Source organism: Haemorhous mexicanus, chromosome 2, assembly GCF_027477595.1.
Source record: "Haemorhous mexicanus isolate bHaeMex1 chromosome 2, bHaeMex1.pri, whole genome shotgun sequence".
Taxonomy (NCBI): domain Eukaryota; kingdom Metazoa; phylum Chordata; class Aves; order Passeriformes; family Fringillidae; genus Haemorhous; species Haemorhous mexicanus.
This window is the reverse complement of record NC_082342.1, coordinates 103,114,837-103,134,459: the sequence shown is the minus strand read 5'-3', so window position 1 is coordinate 103,134,459 and position 19,623 is coordinate 103,114,837. Positions and strand designations below refer to the sequence as shown.

Below are 19,623 nucleotides of genomic sequence, written 5' to 3'. Positions count from 1 at the left end.
AGAATGCTAGTGACAGCACTGCATTTTCCTCTGAGGGACTCCACAGTGCCAGACTCCTGTGAGGTGTGGGTACATTAACATAAGAACTGGAATCCCGGTGGAGATGAAGAGACGATCCCCAACACCATAATGCTCTTTCCTGTGGGATGCAGGAATGATGATTAAAGAAAGTGTAGTAGATAGCAGAACAATTAAGAAGTGTAAGACATAAGTTATGTTTTCCCCTTCCATGTGTTTAGTGATTTAGGGTCTTCTGCACAATAGACAGTATTGTACACAATAACCTGAGTGATGTTGTTTAATAGCCACTGATGGCTGGGAACATCTTTATTCAGTTTTTAAAGTCCTTAACTCATTTTTACTCCTGGTTTTTGCTGTTGCTACAGCAAATTCCACGATGGAATTATTTCCTAATGCTGATAAAGGCTTTCCTTTTGTAGAAAAATCAACACATAATGTTATCTCTTTTTGAAGTAGTGTGCCCTAAATGTGCAGGATTTGGGAAAAGAGAATGTACAGTTGTACAAAATGTTTAATTACTCCAGTTTAAGGATTTAATTACTCCAGTTAAAAGCAACCTGAAATCATCCACTCCTCCCACTTCCTCTGCAACCCTACAGCAGTTGAGTGACCTCGGAGGGAATTGATGTGTCAGACAGTTAATCCACCACAAGACTATTAATTTCCCTTCAGAGTGGCAGCCTTGCCACAAACACATTAACCTGGAGTGGATGGACATGAGAAAAGTAGAGGGATGCAGGACCACTCCTCCTGTGGCAATCCATCCCTGGATGGATCAAACCCTTCATGAGTCTGCACAGAGTCTCAATGTTTGAAAAGTGTAGGGGAGCTCTTTGTTTAACCTACTGCACAGATACCATACCTTTTCAGGGCTTTCTCATTAAGTGAGAAACTTCTTTGGTTTTTTGCAGTCTATTAAGACAAATTCCACCCTCAGTGACATGGGCACAACAGCCAGCTAAGTTTGAAGGAAACATAGTTCAGTCACCTCCAGGAGAGCAACCCTTCAGTCCTGTTGTGCTTGACAAGGAGGAGCGTTGTTAAGGTAGTTCTCCAGTCTGTTTCCCTGACCTCACTTGGGGAAAAAAAATCCTACCAGCTATGATAAAAATTGTAGCTCCAAGTTTTCCTTCTCTTTATTATTGCTCTTCAGATCTTAAATTGAGAGTTTCCATTACAACACAAGGTATGAATGTACTGCTGTTTTGTGTAATGCACAGTGCTTATCCACATATTGGCAGCACCTTTATGTTCCAGTGCTGGAGGGAAGAAGTAAGAATTTACTTGTAGACAAAGTGACAGACACTGTCAAGTTCACTTAGGTATTTGGATTCAACTTCTGAATTAAATCAAGAGAAGAGTGATTAACTTAATTTCTTTTCCTTTGGATATATCTCATATTGTTCAATTACAATAATATCAAATTTGCCATAATGGAATTGCTCATTTAGTAATATTCAACTGAAAATGAATGTGATAGTTAAAACATTAGAAGTTCCTGAGTCAGCTAAAAAAAGCCATGAAGTTCAGACCTTAAAGGATTGGGAGATTCTAACAGAGATTTTTTTCCTATATCTATTTAAAAAATTGAGCCTGATTTTTTAAAACTGATGGAGGGGAATATCTGAGTCTCCCTTCCCTCACTTAAAAAGCCGGCAAAACTTTGTTAAGAAAACAAACAGAAAAGCCTGTGAGAAATACATGAGAGCTCCAAAAGAATGCTATGGTCCAGCTGCAGCTGAGGCTGAGGCACATCAGTGGCTTCAGTTCACTGCAGACACAGCGAGCTCTCCTCCCTTCTGCTGAGAGTTGCCCTGCTCTTGTTTTGGTTGGATTCCCACCAAATCAGGAGAGTGTAGGTCTGTGTGTCATGCCAGCCTCAAGCAGCAGAACTGCCACACTCTTTTTAGCCTCCATCAAGTGGGCACCATGGTTCATGGGCTGGCACCTCCTGCAGCATTTTTTGTGCTGCACCTCTGGCAGGATTACACACTGCAGAGTCCAAAGTGAAGCACTCTGCTCCTTGGATCGTACGTTGTAGGTGAATGTGGAGGAATTGATAAAAGGTCATGACAAAGGGTGCAATACTGAAACTTTCCTGTGTGGCTTTCTGTCCAGTTGAAATACAGTGCCTGAGAGTGGCCTTCTCCATCTGAGACCCTTAGCTGGATCTGAGGTTGTACTAGAGGTAGCAGATCAAGCTTTGGTATAGCAGATATCACAACCAGAGGCATGTAGTTTCTTCTGCCTTTGGTTTAGAAGCAATTTTCCATGTGAATCCCATAGTTAAAATTTCCAGGGGTCACTGTGGGATTCACCACAGTGCTCTAATGCTTTATAAACAATCAAAGGCAAAAAATAATCAAGTTAGATTTAGAATTTTAGAAGTATGGACAGTCTTTGGTACAGACATACTCAAAGATATGTGAGTAGTTAGCTGCTACCTTGAATTATAGCCATTGTCAGCAGCCTGTGATTAAATAGAGTAGGAGGGAGATGTGTATGAATGTGAATGTTTCACAAAGTTTTTGAAGTGAAGTAACACAATACTGAAAGCATTCATTCACACATCAGCAGGGTAACCACAGCAGTCTAAAAATTATCTCATTTATTGGAATAATCCACATGGTAAACAGACATATGCAAGCATTGTCTTCTGGGTCCCTCTAGGCTGATGGAACAGATCACTGCAACCATCTGTTCATCACTGTACCATGCTGGTGGGTCTCAGAGCTACCAACAGACCAGGATGTATGCAAGATCAATGTTTATGGTTCAAGCGAGAAAGCAGTCAAATCTTCAGTGTGGACCATTTAAGTAAGCCAAGATACTTTTATTAAAATTAAATAAGGAGCAGCATACAGTTTTTTCTCTCTGTGGACCCATGGGATCAGTAATTTTCATTAGCACACTAATTTACCCAGGATTACAAAAGAACTTCTTGTGCTGGTACAGCTGGGAGCAGACAGTACGGAGGGAGCAGAAGAGTCTGTCATGGGTGATTTTCAGACATGGCTTTGTTGTCTCATATCTTTTGTTGGAGTGATCTGTAGAACAACACCAGGCCTGAACACCATCATCAGCAAAATTCTGCTGGCTGCCTTCTCATAAGAACCAGCAAAAAGTGACAATTTACCTTTTTTCATCTCAGTGTGCCTGGGTCTCTGTCATGTGAACATTGCTCTTGTTCTGGAGTCTCTTATGGGTTGTAGCCAGTCTCTCCAGTCCTTACAGGGCATTCATTTCAAGGGTTGTAATTCCATCATGAGGCAGCAGTGAAGCTGTGCTGGCACGGCGACTGATCCGTATCCTTGGCTGTGAGTAGAGCTGAGCCAACAGTAATTGCCTTGACAGCCTTGCTGGGCTGACTGGGTTCCTAGTTTCAGAAGTTTAGTGGTGTCTCAGAGAGGAGCAGTGGAAGCTGCTGGCCATCATGTGTTCATCTCTGAGAACTGCTCCAGCAGGCATTGGAGCCTGCTCCAGAAGGTCCTGAAGCTTGGGCATTGATCACATGAAGGTGTCCATTCTCAGCCAAGGGGCAAGAATTTTGGTCCCTGTTATATTGCCATATCTTTGTCTGCTAATGCTACCTTTCCTCACATTATCTGTCACAGCAAGACTTAGCATGTTTGTTAACAATCCTTTGCCTGTATGCTATATCATACTTTAGCAGAAAAAACCCAAACTGCATTGCTTTGCAAATTTCAGCTTAGTACCCGTGGTGGATGGAGAGATGTTACAGATGAAACCTGGGTGAGGGATGTTTTCCCATCTTGCTTGCAGGCTCTTGTGTTACCTAAAAGGGAAGCTGCAGATCCTTTGATCCTGACATTCTGTCTCTGAGTACTTTGGAGTACTTTTGACTCTAATTCTGTGTTTTATGGGTAAACTTTTATGTGACGCCCCATCGAAAGAACAACATTAAACTGAAATCTTAAATTAAGAGATACAGCCTTGGCTATGGAGTTTACAAATTCCAACTTATGTAAAGTGGAATTTCACCCTGTTATTATTCAGGAATATCGCCCTGTTATTACAGAGTAATACTCTAATAAAGCTGCTTTAGATGGCCATAGCAATTCTGAATTGCAACAGAAATAAAACATATCCATTCGATCCCTGTTATTGCATCCACGTCAGGACTTCAGCTACATGAGTAACAACTTCCACTTCTAAATTGGTTTTGCAATTCAGGTCAAACTTTTGTATGAAACTTGAGTTAAGGCCGACATGTAGGAAAGGGAAGGCATGAGAGCTGCTGGGTGGGAAGGAGAAGGAAATACCTGAAAAACCTTTCCTTTTCTCCAGCTGTGCCATCTAGTTGTTTCTAACTCAGAGACCAGAATAGCAGTCTATGAAACAGAGTGGTAAAAGAAAGAGTTAAAATGAGTTGGACAGAAGCAGGGACAGTGCAGATCTGTGGAAGGAAAATACTTCCCAAAATGGGTCAAAAATAACAAATACAAAAATGTACTGAATGAACTTTTGTTTTTGCTTAAGATTAACTTAAATTTTTTAGAAGAGAAAAAAACACTTTCTCTAACAACACAAACCCTGTGTATATTTACCTGAGGCTTATAGAAACAGCTCATATGACAAGTCTGGCTCCATAAACTCCGCCTAAGAAGCCTGGATCAGCAAAATTCAATCTGGAAGCTGTCTATAAATTTATTAAAACTGTCTGAGGTTACTAAGTTAACTATTGAAGTAATCTTCTATTTGCAAAAAGATGTAAGTTTTATAAGTTAGTACTGAAGTCCATGGAAATCAACTTTCAGCATTCAGTGCTTTACTTAACTTTAGATTTAATTCTTCTGATAAAGAAATGCTAACTCAAGACCAACTACATAAACTGAGGTCTATTTGCAAATGAATTTAATTAATTTTAATATATTTTTGTCTTTTTTACTCACTGGAGATTTTCAGCAGTCTCATGCTTTGAGTAATACTTCAGGAAGAAGTCAAAGCAAGCAGTCAGCTTCTCTCAGGCCAATCAAATAGTGCTTTCCTGTGTGTTTTACTGACAGATGAACGGGCAGTCCCATTTATAGAGCATACTACATGTTGACAGAGAGCATGACTTCATTTTGCAGTATTGGCAATTTGAGATCTTAGCAAAACAATGCTGAGGTCGCTCTCATTCTGAATTGCCATCCTTGGAATGTGGCTTGGGTTTTCATTAACTCTCTCACTACAAGGTACTGCAGATGGAGACGGATTTTATAGCAGGGGTTGTAATAAACATCAGAGAGTGGAAAGTTGTAAACAGCCTAAATTCTTTGTCCTGTGTGGATGAATTCCTTTTCCTTAACACTTTGATGCTCTCAGCATCTTGTGGACACTTTTTCTAATTGGAGGTGAATGGGTGGATAATGCACACAGACTTTGATACCTCCCAGCTGGTGTGTGGGGAGAAGTGGTCTCCAACTCCAGCACCCAGTGAATATATGCCTCAATATAAACAGTAAAAGTTTGGATATTCAGCCTGGTGCTTGGCTCACAGCATTCTGGCTCTGCTTAGGAGCACAAATCGTGTACAGGATCACTTCCAAGATTTCTCCTCAAGTGTTTAATCAAGGGAACGGGACAAAAAGGGAGAATAAAGAGCACAGCTCTAGCACGGCTCTTTTTCACTGCTGCATAATTCCTGCTTTTCCCTATGCTGGCTTCATTGAAATCTTCAGTATTATCAAGTTAGTGTAAAACTGCTCTGAGTCTTTCCAAGGCCTTTTCCATACTTACATTTTTTCGAGTCTTACCAGGACAGTTAAAGCAATACAAGTCATTTGAGAAGAATTTAACTACAAAGGAACTGGGCGTCCTTACTGCCAAAGGAGAGCAGACTGGTGGGAGAATCTTTAGGAACAGCTTCAGTGCTTTCAATTCATAGCTTACCTTTTTACAAAACAATTGCCTGAGAATGGCCAACATTTTTATACAACCCAGCCTTTCCCAAGCTGTTTTGCCCAGGGGGATCTTCCCCTCCCAGATTAGCATAAGTGTCTGTGCTCAGCAGCACTGTGACTATACATCCTGGATCCCTAGATCTGGAAGGCTGTGAATTGTGCTTTGCCTTCACCTTCCTCTAACCCCTGCAAAGGGAATAGCCACAGTATGGGGTACACTGGAATAATTGCACCCAAGCTATGAGGAATTCAGTATACTTCCATCAAGTAAAGGATCCTGCAGATTAAAACAATACAGCTCTGCAATTGGAGAAACTGCTTGGATGATGGTGCATGTCTTAGAAGAATGGCGCTTTCATGTTCCTGTTGCTTTTTAAATCACTTTCTCTACCGTGCTTGCACTCAGAGCTCCAGTTTCCAGGTAACAGGGGGAACCAGACGCTCAAGTGCTGGGTGATTTAACCTTTTTTCTGAATTCAGCTGGGAAGCAGTTTGAGCACTAACATATTATAACTCTTCAGTTAAACTCAGCTCTTTTGGAATGTAGACTAATTTGTGAGAGCGACATGCCACATTTACATGCAGTCACATCTAGTACAACAGTCATGAGTGCTACAGGGGAGAACAAAAGTACAATAAATGCACCTTTTGCTTTATGTTTACTGGGATGTCTTTTCAGCAATGTGCACTGCTAAGTACCAAGTTAGTCCATGGGTCTTGTTGGGTAAGGTATTAATCCATTTTGCCTGGACATATAAGAAAGGCCTTCTTGCAGATCTCTTCCCCAAGCTCCAGCTTGCATTGGTTTAGATTGTAGAAACACATGACTGTTGAAACAACAGGCTATCCAGGCAGTTGGACCAAAGCTCTTTAACACAGTCATTCCTACCTTTGGGTAGCACAGCTTGTTCTAGGGTTCTGTACATGAATGTGTCTGCAATGGCAGCTTCTCCAGGTGGGCACATACAGTCAGTGCACTCATCTGGGTCTGGAAATGTGTCGAGCAGAACAAACACAGCATCTGCTTTAGATTGCCATGTCCCAAACTCTTTCAACTCTACTGTCTATATAGAGTAGGTTTTCAGTGACAAAAAGGGGACCAAGATGCACAGCTCATGCATAGACACTGATGGGTAACTGAATCTGAAGAGGAGTTGCACTTGGAACACTTGGACATGGTTGATTTTGTTTGTTCGTTTCCTAACTTCTTTACAATGTTTTTAGACTTAGGGTAAGAGTCATCCAGAGTGTTTAACATTCTGCATTTCTCCATCTCCCCTTTGAGTACTTAAGTCTGTTCCTTCATATTCTCTCTCACTTGTCATGACAGGTCAGAGGAACTTTTACGCCTGAATCATTAGGTGACTGAAGTTTCTTACTAAAAAACAAATATGCTTTGTTGCTTTTGCAGCCTCAAGGTGAAAACAGCAATAAGCTTATGGCCAGGGAAAATGATGCTTAAATAAAACTCATTACTGCTTGAAACCCTCAGACTCCACATAGTGAAATTGTAACCATTCCTGTTCTTCAGAGTAAAACCAGACAGTGAATGTAAATTGCTACAGCACTCTGTAAAAACACCCATTGCTAATTCAGTGGACAGTCATATATACAAGTTCAAAATACCTCATAAGGAGCTCAGTGTGTGAGGTTATTGGACATGATTCTGTTTTATAAATACAAAAGAAGAAACATTTCAAAAGCCATTAATCACACTAATGAGTAGAAATTTACTATAGTGGGAAAAACTGATTTACTGGCTTTCAAATATTTCATTTGCAACTCCTTGAATTCACTTCTAATCAATCCAGGAAAACTATCCCTGAGTTACAAGCAGGCTGCATGGACACTCTGGGTTTATGACTGAGAAAAAATCCTCCTGGGCTGTCCCACAGCCCAAGGCCTGGAACTGATTCAGGAGTGTATATCTTTGGTAACGTCCATCGAGCGATCCAAACCCAGGCCCAGTGATCCTGAAAATTCTCAGTTCCCATTGCCAGTGTGGGCTGCCTGGCATAACTGCTCTGCTGAGGCCTCCCCAGCTATAGGACAGGCTGTCTGCCAGGGCTTGGCACTGCCAGAGATGGCATGGCCCTGCAGCTTGTCAGTGCCAAGACCTCAGGGCTTCACAGGACTGTGGCAAATCCTAATTCCATAGTAATTCTCAGGCTGCATTTCTGGCTTCGAAGGCTCACTGCCCTGGAGCAGAGATGCACTGGGATGCCTCCCAGGGACTGTCACTCCAAGGGCAGTTTGCATGAGTGCTCTGCCAGCGCTCAGAGAAAAGAGGAATTTTTGTCAGGCTCATTGCTAACCAGCAGACTGCTTCATGATTTGTCTTTATCTGGGTCCAAAAAAAAAAGTATAGGAATTAATAGTTCACAAAAACTTTGAAAATGTTGGCTTTAGACTCAATCAGATGAAAGTCAAATTTTGAAAAGCAAAGTTCCTTCTCAGCTGGAACACTAGCTTTTCAACCAGCCTCAGTGAATACTATGAATAATAATACCCTGACTCTAATTTACAGTTGAAATCCAGAAGAACACAATGTCCATCTGCTTACATGATCCCCAAATTATTGACAACTACAAAAACATGATGTTTGTAACCACTTCACATATAGCCTGAAATGTATTAAACAATGACTTCATTTGAAGAGGTTTGTTAACATTATGAATATTATTATTGTGGGTCACAAGAGGCTTGGTCTTGTTCCAGCCTTGAAGCAATTACTTTTACACTGCAAAACTGGTTTATGAATTACAACATTAAATCAAAATGTACAGTAGTCACGTTACTTCTTGGGAGGTTTATTGTGTAGTTATTACTCCGCAGACTAAATGGATTTTAACAATCCCATACTATTCATGACACAATTTTGAATAAACTTTTGGTTTGTGAAAGAGCCCTTCCTCCTCCTAAACTCTTGTCAAATATTGAGATGGTAAATTTAGATAGGAGCCCATGCTTCTGTCTGTTGTTGATAAGCATTCTTCTTTCTAATCTGAGCAACCAGATCATGTATCTGTGAGTGACTTTTTTCAAGTTAGTGGTTTAAAAACTTTTCTTATATAGCTGCAATTTCTTTAAAAGTCATATGTAATGAAAGAAAATTGTGTTTTTCTCCCTCTTCACTTCTTGAAAGACATTTAAGGGAGAAGGATAATTGCTAGTGAGAGCACAGCCCAGTTTTACTTTACAGTGAAGGTGAGTTGCAAGGAGATAAACAAGGAAGGAAATACATCTACCCACTCTCAGGAACTAGAGAAATCTTCCAGTGAAATGTTATTTTCCCAGATATGTATGATTTACAGAGATGAGACTTCACTGAGATTCTTGGCTTGCATGTTTAAGTCTCCTAAGCTGTTTTGATACTCTTAACCTGGAAGTTACATTTCTTTTTCCCCCCCACCCCTTAATTCCCCCCTCACCTCCCCCAACCCCAGCATTCTTCCCCTTATTTTTATCTTGCTCTGTGTCAGCAAGGAAAAACAAACATAAAAAAAAAATAGGCCTGAAATCCAGTTATTTATCTTCCATGAAACTGTGAATGGTTACATTTATTTGAACAGCAGACTCTAAGCAAGAAAAATATGACAGGATAACTGGTAGTAGTTTCTTTTGCAGCTTTAAAACCCAAATGAATTCTAGTGACCCATGGGGTTAATGCTAATTTTTGTTGAAAAAATATTTTATGCTATGTTTTTGGGTACCTTTTTTTAACCTGCAAATTAGTAGTTTGTAGTTTTACTTTAAAGATATTCTAGTGAATTTTCACTGATGCTGGAAACGGACACCATTGTGCACGTGTAAGGGATACAAAGTAATTTAACCTTTTTCTAAACAAAAGTATTTTAGATTAAATTTCTTTGCCATGCTGCTGAGAATTCATAGTGCAGTAATATGCACTAACACATAAACAATAACACATATAGGACATATACACATATGCATATATACACTAACACATGTAGGACACCACTGACCGACAGTCAATTATACAGTATGTATACATATATATAGGGACTTGTAAATTAAGAAGTGTAGGGATTTATCCTGCGTGAGGTTCTGGTAGCACACCAGTGCTAACAAACTCCTGGATGTTTGCTAACATCTTTCACATTACGGGAAAGGTTTCCCTTGGGATTGCTCCATGGGTTGTCCATTTCTTATATCAAGTGCTTACCAGAACAGCTGGTTTTGGCCCCGGGGCATGTTGTCTTGAGTCTCACCTTTCCCTATGGCTACGTTTGTTGCTGCTGCTCTTTCCCAGCTGATGCCCCATCAGGCAGCAGCAGCTCTGGCAGCTCTGGCTGACTGACCACAGGCAGGGGGCATGGAGAAGAGTCAAGGGTCCTCCTCTAGATATGTACTGATTACATTCTTAAGAAAAGCTGCTCCTCCTGCCCCTCTGCACAGCACGCTTTGCAGCTTTAAGTTATAATCTGGCGTCCAGTTTGCCCTCGAGGGTTCCTCGGCATTGGACCGTGCAGGAGCGTTCCGTGGGTGTGCACAAGGTGCAGTTCCTCTTCCTTGCACCACGCGGTGCAAGCCCAAGATAAGTGTTTGCATTGAGGTTGCTTTGTACCAGGGCACTCATTTCTTCTTCACCAGTGTGAGCAACACTTGGGCAACTCCTTGAGAGCAGTAACAGGGTCACACTCATCTCATGTGTTAGATCTCGTATAAAGAGCTTTCAGACATCTAGCAAATTACAGAGATCAAGTTCTTTCCCAATAGGATTTCTTTCTATCTAAGAAGATTTGCATCATCATTGTAAAGATGCATCTCCAGAAGTGCGGTGGCACTTCATTCTTTATGGGCATTAAGTACTATTTCCCTAAGTTCTGTTACAAACTGGTGAGAAATTATCAACATATTTTGATAGGTAGCAAATAAATAAAAGAAAAAAGTTCTGAACAGAATATTTTTGTAATGTATTATCCCTAAATTCTGATTCCTTAGTTTCTAGGTTTTGTTTATAGAATTTTATGCACTTCGTATACTTGTCTGTCATCTTTTCTCTCTCTTCTTTTTGGGAAATAGACTTAAACCATTACTTGTAGCGACTAAATGAACATTTGTCCAGGATAAGAAAAGTGCTGATTCCCCAAGGAAGAAGTGTGCTGCCAGTATCACTCTTGGCTCTGGTTCAGCAGTCACAGAGGTGAGTCTTTAACAGATGTGGAGTTACTTCTGTGTGGAAGCTGCATTCATGTACTATTGGAAAGGTCAGGTGAAACAAGATCTTCATGCTTGCTTCAGGCTTTTTCACCTGAAGTTATTGATTGTGTTTTCACCTGTATGGTAGCCCCTGCTTTTCTGAATGCAAAGAACCAAGGCACTGAGACTGTTAAAGACTTTTCTGAAAGTCAGGTGAGATTTAATAGCTGGTCTCCCAGGTGGGCTTCTCCTCATTTAACTGCAGATGCCTGAAGGGCAGCCTCTGACCTAATTGTCATGGACTTTCTCTGAAGTAGCACTTCAATTTCTGTGCCTTACTTTAGATGTCTACTTGGAGTCACATACATACACACCAGATGTGTGGGTTTCTTCCTGTGGAAGAGGGTGGTAGCCTAGGGTCGTAAGCTGAGATGGAGATTGTTTACATTTAGGTTAGACAAATCCTTTACTGCAATAAGAACCATGCTGGCTGCCCTCCCAAAACAGGATGCATTTGGAAACTTTTTCCTGCCTCATCTGATGAGACTGATCAGACACCTTGAGTCACTAGCTCCAGGTGAAGTTCATGGCAGAGAAGTAGCAAAGTCTCTTCTCTCCAGTTTCATAATTGTGTGCTGTCTGCAACTGAATAGCTATTTTCCTTTGTTTATTAGCAGTTACTGTTGAGAAAGCACTCAGTTCCTACAGTAATATTGGAAAAACAAAACTTAGCTTCACTAATGATGAGGTAGGTAAGATTCCATTACCTACTCATTTCCCAGCTGCTGTGTTGTAAGCACAAAATTTTAGCTGAAACTGTTCATTTTAGCTAAATTTTAGCTGAAACTGTTAATTCTTCTTTTCTGTTTTCAATGACAAATGATACACAGGAGAGGAGTGACAGATTTAATAAAATCTGTTTGCAGGTGTAAATCCCACATTACAGCTCCTAAAAGCTGTGTAAGGAACGGCCACAATGGGAATCATGGAAAGCATGAATCTGATTGAGTTGCCCTGAAATGAACATACAGGAAGCTAACAGTGATGCTTTGTATCCTCTCTTAAGAGAAGCTAACCTGGGAGGTTTACACTTCCCAAAGTGAGTTGCATGCATTCCTTGGGCACACATTATCAAGTAAATAAAGGAGGAAGAAAATTTGGAAGGAACAGCAGGGAGGAATCATAAATGCATCATAAGTGAATAAGGATGGAATGTGAAAGGGTATAACATAATCAGAATGGCCAGAAAGATCTGTCTATAAATCTTGGTTGCTAAGTGGCTGAAGAGAGAGACAGATAATTGCAAGCAACTGAGCAGTACAGCTCTGTGGGTTCCTCTTCACTGCAGACCAGGGTGGGCTCCAAACCCTGTGCAGTTTGAAATCAGAGACTCCTTAAATACAGTGTAAGGGAGCTCTCTAATCACAGCCACAATAGCTTGTGTTCAAAATCCAGAAAGCTTTTGTTGAGATCTGGCCTTTGAAAACACTAATTGCTAGTCAGTAATTAGTTTTAAATTCTGATACTGGGTAGACACAGGAATCTTTTCTCCTTGTTTTTTCTAATATGTGTACAGAATAAAACCGTATCTAGTAAACCTGAATTTTTATGGGTTAATACCCCCCAATCTGTAAGTTTTTGCTCATAACTCTTCCTTGTCATCATAAAAAGTTCAACTGAAGTTTCCTTATCATGTATTCTTTATTTTTAATCTTAGCTGCACCAATGTAACAACCTGTTATTATTGCAAACCACTTCCATGCATGCTCTTCATCTGCCCCCAGTATCCTACTCCCAACTAGACAGTCTCCAGATTTCTTTTGTGCCAGCTCTGGCACTCATCTCCTCCCTCAGAGGGCTGATTCAGTCTGCTAAATGGAAAGAAAGGTGTGTGCTTCATTTGCTGTACTGGTTTGTGAAAAGCACGGAGGCAGAGGGAGGCAGAGGGAAGGGAGGTGGTGCAGTGTGTGGCTGGAAGAGGGGGATGAAGAGGGTTAATGAGAGGCAAACTCTCCTTTTGAGTGGCAATGAGTTTCTAGGCCAAACAAGTTTGACCTGCAAAATTTCACCTTTAGTCCTTCTCCTCTCTGGCTTCTCCCTCTAGGGCATTCTTTACCTTCCTGTTTTTTCCCCTTTCCATGAATTACTCTGTTTTCTCAAAGTTTCACATCTCTCCCTTTACTGGTTTGCTACTTCTCTACCTTCTCTACTACTGGGGGTTCTGCTCTCCTCCATACTATTCTTTACACCTTGGGGTATTTATTAGAAACAACACCCCTGTTTTAATCTTTTTGCAATGTTTTGCATTTCCTTTTGCATTGCATCTGTGGTTAGAAGCTGGTGATGGTATAGAACTTGAGCACAGAAATCCTGCAAACCTCTTCCCATCTTGCTCATCTACTTTCTGTGGCCAAATCTGCAGAGCAGACAAACAAATATTGGGAATCAGAGCATATGATATATGCAGAGTTTCCCAACTGAAAACAACTCCATGAAATAAGAAGCAGAAATTCAGAAGAGAAAATCAAGCATTTAGGGTTTTATTTTTTTACCCATTTTTCCTCCGCCTACCTGCCTGGAGATTCTGATGATTTGAAGTTTGTTATATAAGGTTTCTTTCTGTTGGGTGCTGCTTTCCAACAGATGCTCTGCAACTGCTCAAGTATCTACCCTGCCTTGTTTTCCAGGAAGGAGAGTAGCACAGATTGTTCAACCGAGAGACAAAAATGGACTTTATTGGTAAATGCAGATACTGTGTTCTTTGTTCACGCAAGTTGACTGTCCATGGGAACACTTAAAGATTATTTCCTCTCCAATAGGGATTAAGATCCATGGAAGATCCATAACTGGAAGCTTACTGAGTACAGTACATCAGCATCAGAGCACATAAAAACTTTGGCTCAACTGATTTTTCTTTCCAGAATATATTTTGTGTTACTGCACACTTTTTTTTTTCTCAAAATACCTTCTTCTTTTCCCCTAAAGTACTGTGCTATCTCTGTTTTGAGATAATGTGATGGACTAGTAGCATTTGCCTAGATTGTAGGTTGGAAACAGTAAAACTGATTAATTCCATTTATGTCATGCAGCACTAGGATAAGGCCACTTCCTCAGAGAACAACTGAGAGTAACTGGGGGGGGTTGCTGCCCTTATCAAGATTTTTACAGAGCATTTAAAAATGAATATAGTAAGGGTGAAAGAGGGCTCAGGAAATCATGTAGCCTGGCCTAGACTCGGCTTAGGCTATGCTTCGCTGAGGGAGGTTTATACATTTTTAAACACTTCCATTGATGGAATAATTTCCCCAGGCAAGTCACACAGAAAGTCACTACTAATTATATAACGCAGCAGAATGCAATTTTCCTTCAGAATTTATTTGATCTTCTGCAGTTTATGTAAAGACACATTCGTGAAATAACAAATATGCCATGACATAGCATTTTGTTTTCCAAAGTCTACCTGTTAAAGAATCACGAGCCAGTTCACTGAAAGTACGCACTATAAAACCATGAACAGGAAAGTTATGTTTATTTGTCCCTCTCTCCTTCACCTTTAAGTCCTCGCCTGCAGCACCAAGTTCCTCGCCCCCAGGTGCTGCCAGGGGCCGGCGGGTTGTTTGCCCCGGGGCTGCGGGACGGGACGGCCGGAGCCGCCGCTGCCGGGCGGCCGGCGTTCAGGACAGCCCCTCCGCGGGGCGCCTCGCCCGGCGGGCCCCGAGCCGGCATCGTGGTCCGCCCGGGCCGGCGAGAGCGGGAACGGAGCCACCCCTCCGGGGAGGGCTCGCAGGTGCGCCGGGCTGAGCGCCGCGGGGAGGCACCGGCGCTGGGCGGGAGAAGCGAAACCGCCGCCCCTCCGGCGGCGCCGGGAGCCGCCTCCTGCCGCCGCCCGGCTCTGCCGAGGGGCTGCCGGCTCCCACGGCGGGGTGGGGACAGCCGGGGGCGGGCTGCAGGCGGGAGTTACGAGGAGGGGCGCCGGGGGCCGTAGGCTGCCGGGCGGGAGCCCTGCGCTGCGGCGGACGGCAGGTCAGGGTCAGTGCCCAGCGCCGCCGCCGCCCGAGTGGAGGGAGCGGCGCCGCCGCCCGCCCGTTCGCGCCCATGGGGGACTCGGTGTTCAGCGAGAGGCCGGCGCTGCGCTACGCGGTGAGTGCCGGGGCGGGAGGGGGCTGCGCGGGGCCGGGGCGCCCACGTGTGCCGTGGGGCGGTGGGAGCGTCCGTCTGTCCATCCGCACAGGCGCGGAGCCGCGGGTCAGGGGGAGGTGGCTGCAGTCCTGCCCCGGCGGGGACTCGATGCGCGCAGCCTGCAGGCAGGGCGCCGAGCTGGAGGCTTTCCCCCGCTTTCCTACCTGGGAGTGTCGCGCTTTGCTGGAGATGACATAAGAGCATATATATATTTTAATTAATAAAAGAGAGGGCGATGCGGTGCCGGCCACGGGGCAGCCGGGCTGCAGCCGGCAGGAGCGGTGGCGGTGCAGCCTCTCCCGGGGGTAGCGGGGCGCTCCGGCTCAGGGAGGCGCTCGGGGGATCCCGGGAGCCCCGTGTCCGGCCCCCGCTGGCCCTCCTCTCGTCCGCGGGCTGGGGCTGAGCCCAGCACCGGGGGGGCTCTCGGTGGCTGGTTCCAGCACCGCTCCCGCGGCGGATCCGATAATAACACCATACTTTATTTAATTTCCTCCACGAGAGCTGGTGCTGTTGAGAAGCCGCTGCACTTCCACCAGCCTTATTAGGAGCATTTTCTCGATTGCTCCGGCAGGGAAAAAAAAAAAAAAAAAAAAAAAAAAGGCAGCGTAAAAACAACCAGCTGCCTCCTCTCCTGAAGTCATAAATAAACTCCAGCACGAGTTATTGCCATTGCATGCGAGGGCTGGTGCAGCTCTCGTTTGCACCCATGTCAGTGATGAATACTTTTATTGCTCTTGTTAAAGTTGTGTAGGAATTGTCAGTCGGAGCAGGCTTGCTTCCCTGGTCCTGGGAGCACGGGCGCTGGATTGGCTAGATGGATTGATGGATTTCGAAGTGTATCAATTACGGGATACACTGCGATGTGCTTTTTTTAAGACTTTCTTCACTTCGATTCCTTCAGTATTGGACATGAAATTAAACTTCTTTTTATACACCCTTTTAGTTTTAAAACCTTGTGTAAACAATTTGGAGGAGATTACTTGGAGTTTTTTTGGGCAGCAGGGTTTAATGTCTGTCTCTATACATATTTTTTAGCTGTAGGTGTTAGTGCATTCAGCTGCTGTAATAATATGAGAGTTTTTAGAGGTAATGGTAAGTCAGCTAAATTAGTAGAAACAAATACCTTTGGTACTTGTAGTGATAGTGATTTCATCAGGTATCTAGTTGGCATACATACACCAAACAAATTGGAACCACTTCTTTTAGCAGGGTGATGGTGCCATGAGTATTTTGATGCTTGGTGACCACTGCTAGTCACGTCATGTGCTAGCACCATGAAACTTTTATTACTTCCTGTGATTGTGCTTGTCAGTCTACCATTAACTACTAGTTGCAAACACATTATTGTTTCTGTCAGTTTGGTATCAGTCCTGTTTTATGCTCAGAGCCAGCAGCAAGTAGTGCATTGAATTCAGGACAGCAGGCATGCAAGGGAAAAAGAATGGCCAGTCATATCAGATGACCATTGCCCCTTTGACAAAACCCCTGGTCTTTGATTGCTGTATATCGCAGCCAAAGGGAAATTACGCACCTAAGAATGAAACTTTAAAGTATTTTTTACTATTTTAGGATATATTTCAATGATGAAGTAGCAACACATAGTTATATTTTGGAGGTAAGTGACATTTATAGTTGATATCACTGGCTTGCCTGGAGAATTGGGGTCTGGATACTGTGCATAATCCATGCATAGGCTTAACATGGAGTCTGTGAAAAACCTAGATGAGAAGAAAAATGTGTTGACTTGATGATGAGCTAAGACTGCAGAGCTTTCTTGTATTGAGACCTTAGTAATTACTGCACAAATGTAGCGAAGTACCGTTCTCATTAAGTAGTTGCGTGGTGTAAATACAAATCAGGTTCTTGGATTGTTTTGATAACTGTGAAATAAAAATGATGCAGTGTTATAGCATTTAATAGCCATTAATTTATTGGCAGAAGAAATTATAGTAATTTCTGTGGTGAGCTTCTCTTCCGATTTTCAGGGCTGATAATTAAAATTTCATGGTTTTCATAAAAGGAAGCATCTGCACTAGCATCTTCCTTCCAAACAGCAGTGTGCTTCTGAAGGAAGTCTCCCAGTCTTCCAAGTTGTTTGCTTTGCTGCATGTGTCGGGGTGGTCAGAGCACGGGAAACAGCATTTGTTCAGGTGATGCTGAACTGGGGAATGTGCTCCTGGTGCTTCTCAGCTTGGGGGATATTTGAGCCTCAGGACCAAGCTAGAGTCAGCTAAACTTGGAAAATTCGTGTTGTTTGGACATTCCATCCGCTGTACCAGCCCCTGAGCTCTGCAATGTGCTACAGCCAGTGCAACACAATAATGTAGCCATAAATCAACAGGGATGGCACTGTGATTCTGAGGCTTCCTAGTGTGTTTGCAAGCATAGCTTATGCAAACACAGACCTAATAGCTTAAGACTGTTATGTCAGTGGGTGTGATCCCATCACCTATAGCACATTGGATCCTGCGTGTGTTAAGTGAGAGTGGAATGACTGATAATTGTGTCACAGTTCCATTTTGAACTCGACTTACCTAAAAACTCCACTAGGCAAAGAGATAATTTGAATACGCTGAAATATTGTTTTCAGTGCAAAGTAAATTAAAAGAAACCAGCCAGTTGAAAATGAATAAAAATATATTATTAAAGGAGTGGGTGTAAGAAAAACAAACCAAAATGCAGATTGAGAGACAGTTCTACTTGCATTAGATCACAGAAAAAATTTTTTTCCCTTCCTAATATATTTTCATTAGTCCAAAGACTCTTTTCCCTTTCTCATATATGTTTAGATGACATTTTTATTAAAACTTTCAGAAAGGTAAATAATATCTCATTCTTGATGTATGTTGCCTGGCCAAACTGCACTCTTTAATTTTTAGACATGGGTTAGTTTACCTGTCCATTAATGATCTGGCTGAATTACTCTTAATTAAAAGCTCTTTTTGATATCATGGGGTTTGTAACTGATACTAAAATCTCCAGATGTTCTAGGAACAGTTTTCATATAGTTTCATTAAAAGGGATGGTCACCTTCCTGACTCGGGATTTCCTTTTGTTTATTGATAAATTCTTTTTTTTTTCCCCTCCATCTTAGTAGCTTTATGGGGGAACTAAAAAGCTGCTTCATGTATTTTGGCTGAAACACCCGAGAGATCCATTGGTTACTTGAGATGTAGAGTTTTTTCATGAGACAAAAAGACTCAAAACAACCTCAGCTGTTGCCCAATCAACCGGTCCCTCGGTGGTTCAAAGCAGAGAGCTTGGAGAATGATCTGGTTTGGATACAGCCATTTTAATCTTAGTGTAATAGCTTTAGTCTTGTTTTGTCTTGAAACATTTACCACAAAGGATTTCCCTCAAGGGAAAGGACATTTTACCCTGATGAGGAAACTCTGGCTGGCTTTCACCAGGGAATATGAGAAAATGGGGAGGAGCTTGGATTTGGAAGTGGCTGCCATGACTTGAGGGATACCTTGGGGAATTCATCTGAGGAGAAGATAAAAGACTTTCTTGGTGCCAAAAATTGAGTATTCTGGCATCCAAAATGGAAGGGATATGTGAGTCCCTGGACAGCACAACTTTGAGTTGGTTTAAGCTTCTCACCTCAAATTCAGACATTGGAGAGTATTTTGAGAAAAGAAGGGGTTTTTCCCAGCCTCCAGCAGTGTTTGGGGCATTGTGTTGTGTGTTTGCTCAGCCTGTGCCCAGCTGACCCCTTTCTGGGCTGATAGGCAGACTTGCTGCTCCTTCTTTAGTGTCCTAAATCCATGAGTCTGCATGGGAGGATGGAGAAAACAAAAGAAACAGTTTTCACCGGAAGCTGTGACACTAGGAAACCTCCTGCTTTTTTGGAGCACAGAGGGAGTGAAAAGAGGATAACAGATATTTTCTTCCAATACTCCAGTTGTAGTAATGATAACTGTACCTCATAAGAATGAGATATTAGAATAATTCAAGGTGGAGTAGCAAGATTGGTGGTGATGCTGTAAAGCTGTAAACTGGAACAGTAAAAATGTCCTTGTGAGGAGGACCCAAGCATTGACATCCTCCTGTGGGCTTGCTTGTGTTTTGCAAGAATGTGCTTTTAAAGACAGTTCCTTGCGTTTCTGATTTCAGGACACATTGCCTCAGGACTTGAGCCATCAGCCACTCATGGATTTTAACAACAAACTTACATGCCACGAGCAGACCACATTCGTTACCATAATTGTAGGAAATCCTACAAGTAATTTATCTTACTGGACTAATAAGTGTGCTGTCTTCACCTAGACCATTTGACTGTTTTCTCTCTCTTCCTGACAGTCTTGCCAGCAAGACACAGCATAGGACCAGGCTGGGCCAGTGTGTATCCAGT

The 19,623-nt window shown here is 42.5% G+C and overlaps 1 protein-coding gene across 2 annotated transcripts in view; it reads left to right on the top strand.

Moving 5' to 3' along the window:
- The window catches only part of ARHGAP6 (Rho GTPase activating protein 6), a 313,335-nt gene that overhangs the window by 139,666 nt on the left and 154,046 nt on the right, over positions 1–19,623 (top strand). Inside the window, exon 1 of one of the 2 annotated variants that reach the window (XM_059839748.1) lies at positions 15,058–15,230. The exons of the other annotated variant lie outside the window; for it this stretch is intronic. Within the exon in view, the coding sequence (XP_059695731.1) occupies positions 15,186–15,230 (45 nt within the window). The 5' untranslated portion in view covers positions 15,058–15,185. Of the gene's footprint in view, positions 1–15,057; positions 15,231–19,623 lie in introns of those variants that run through there. 2 annotated transcript variants of the gene reach the window in all.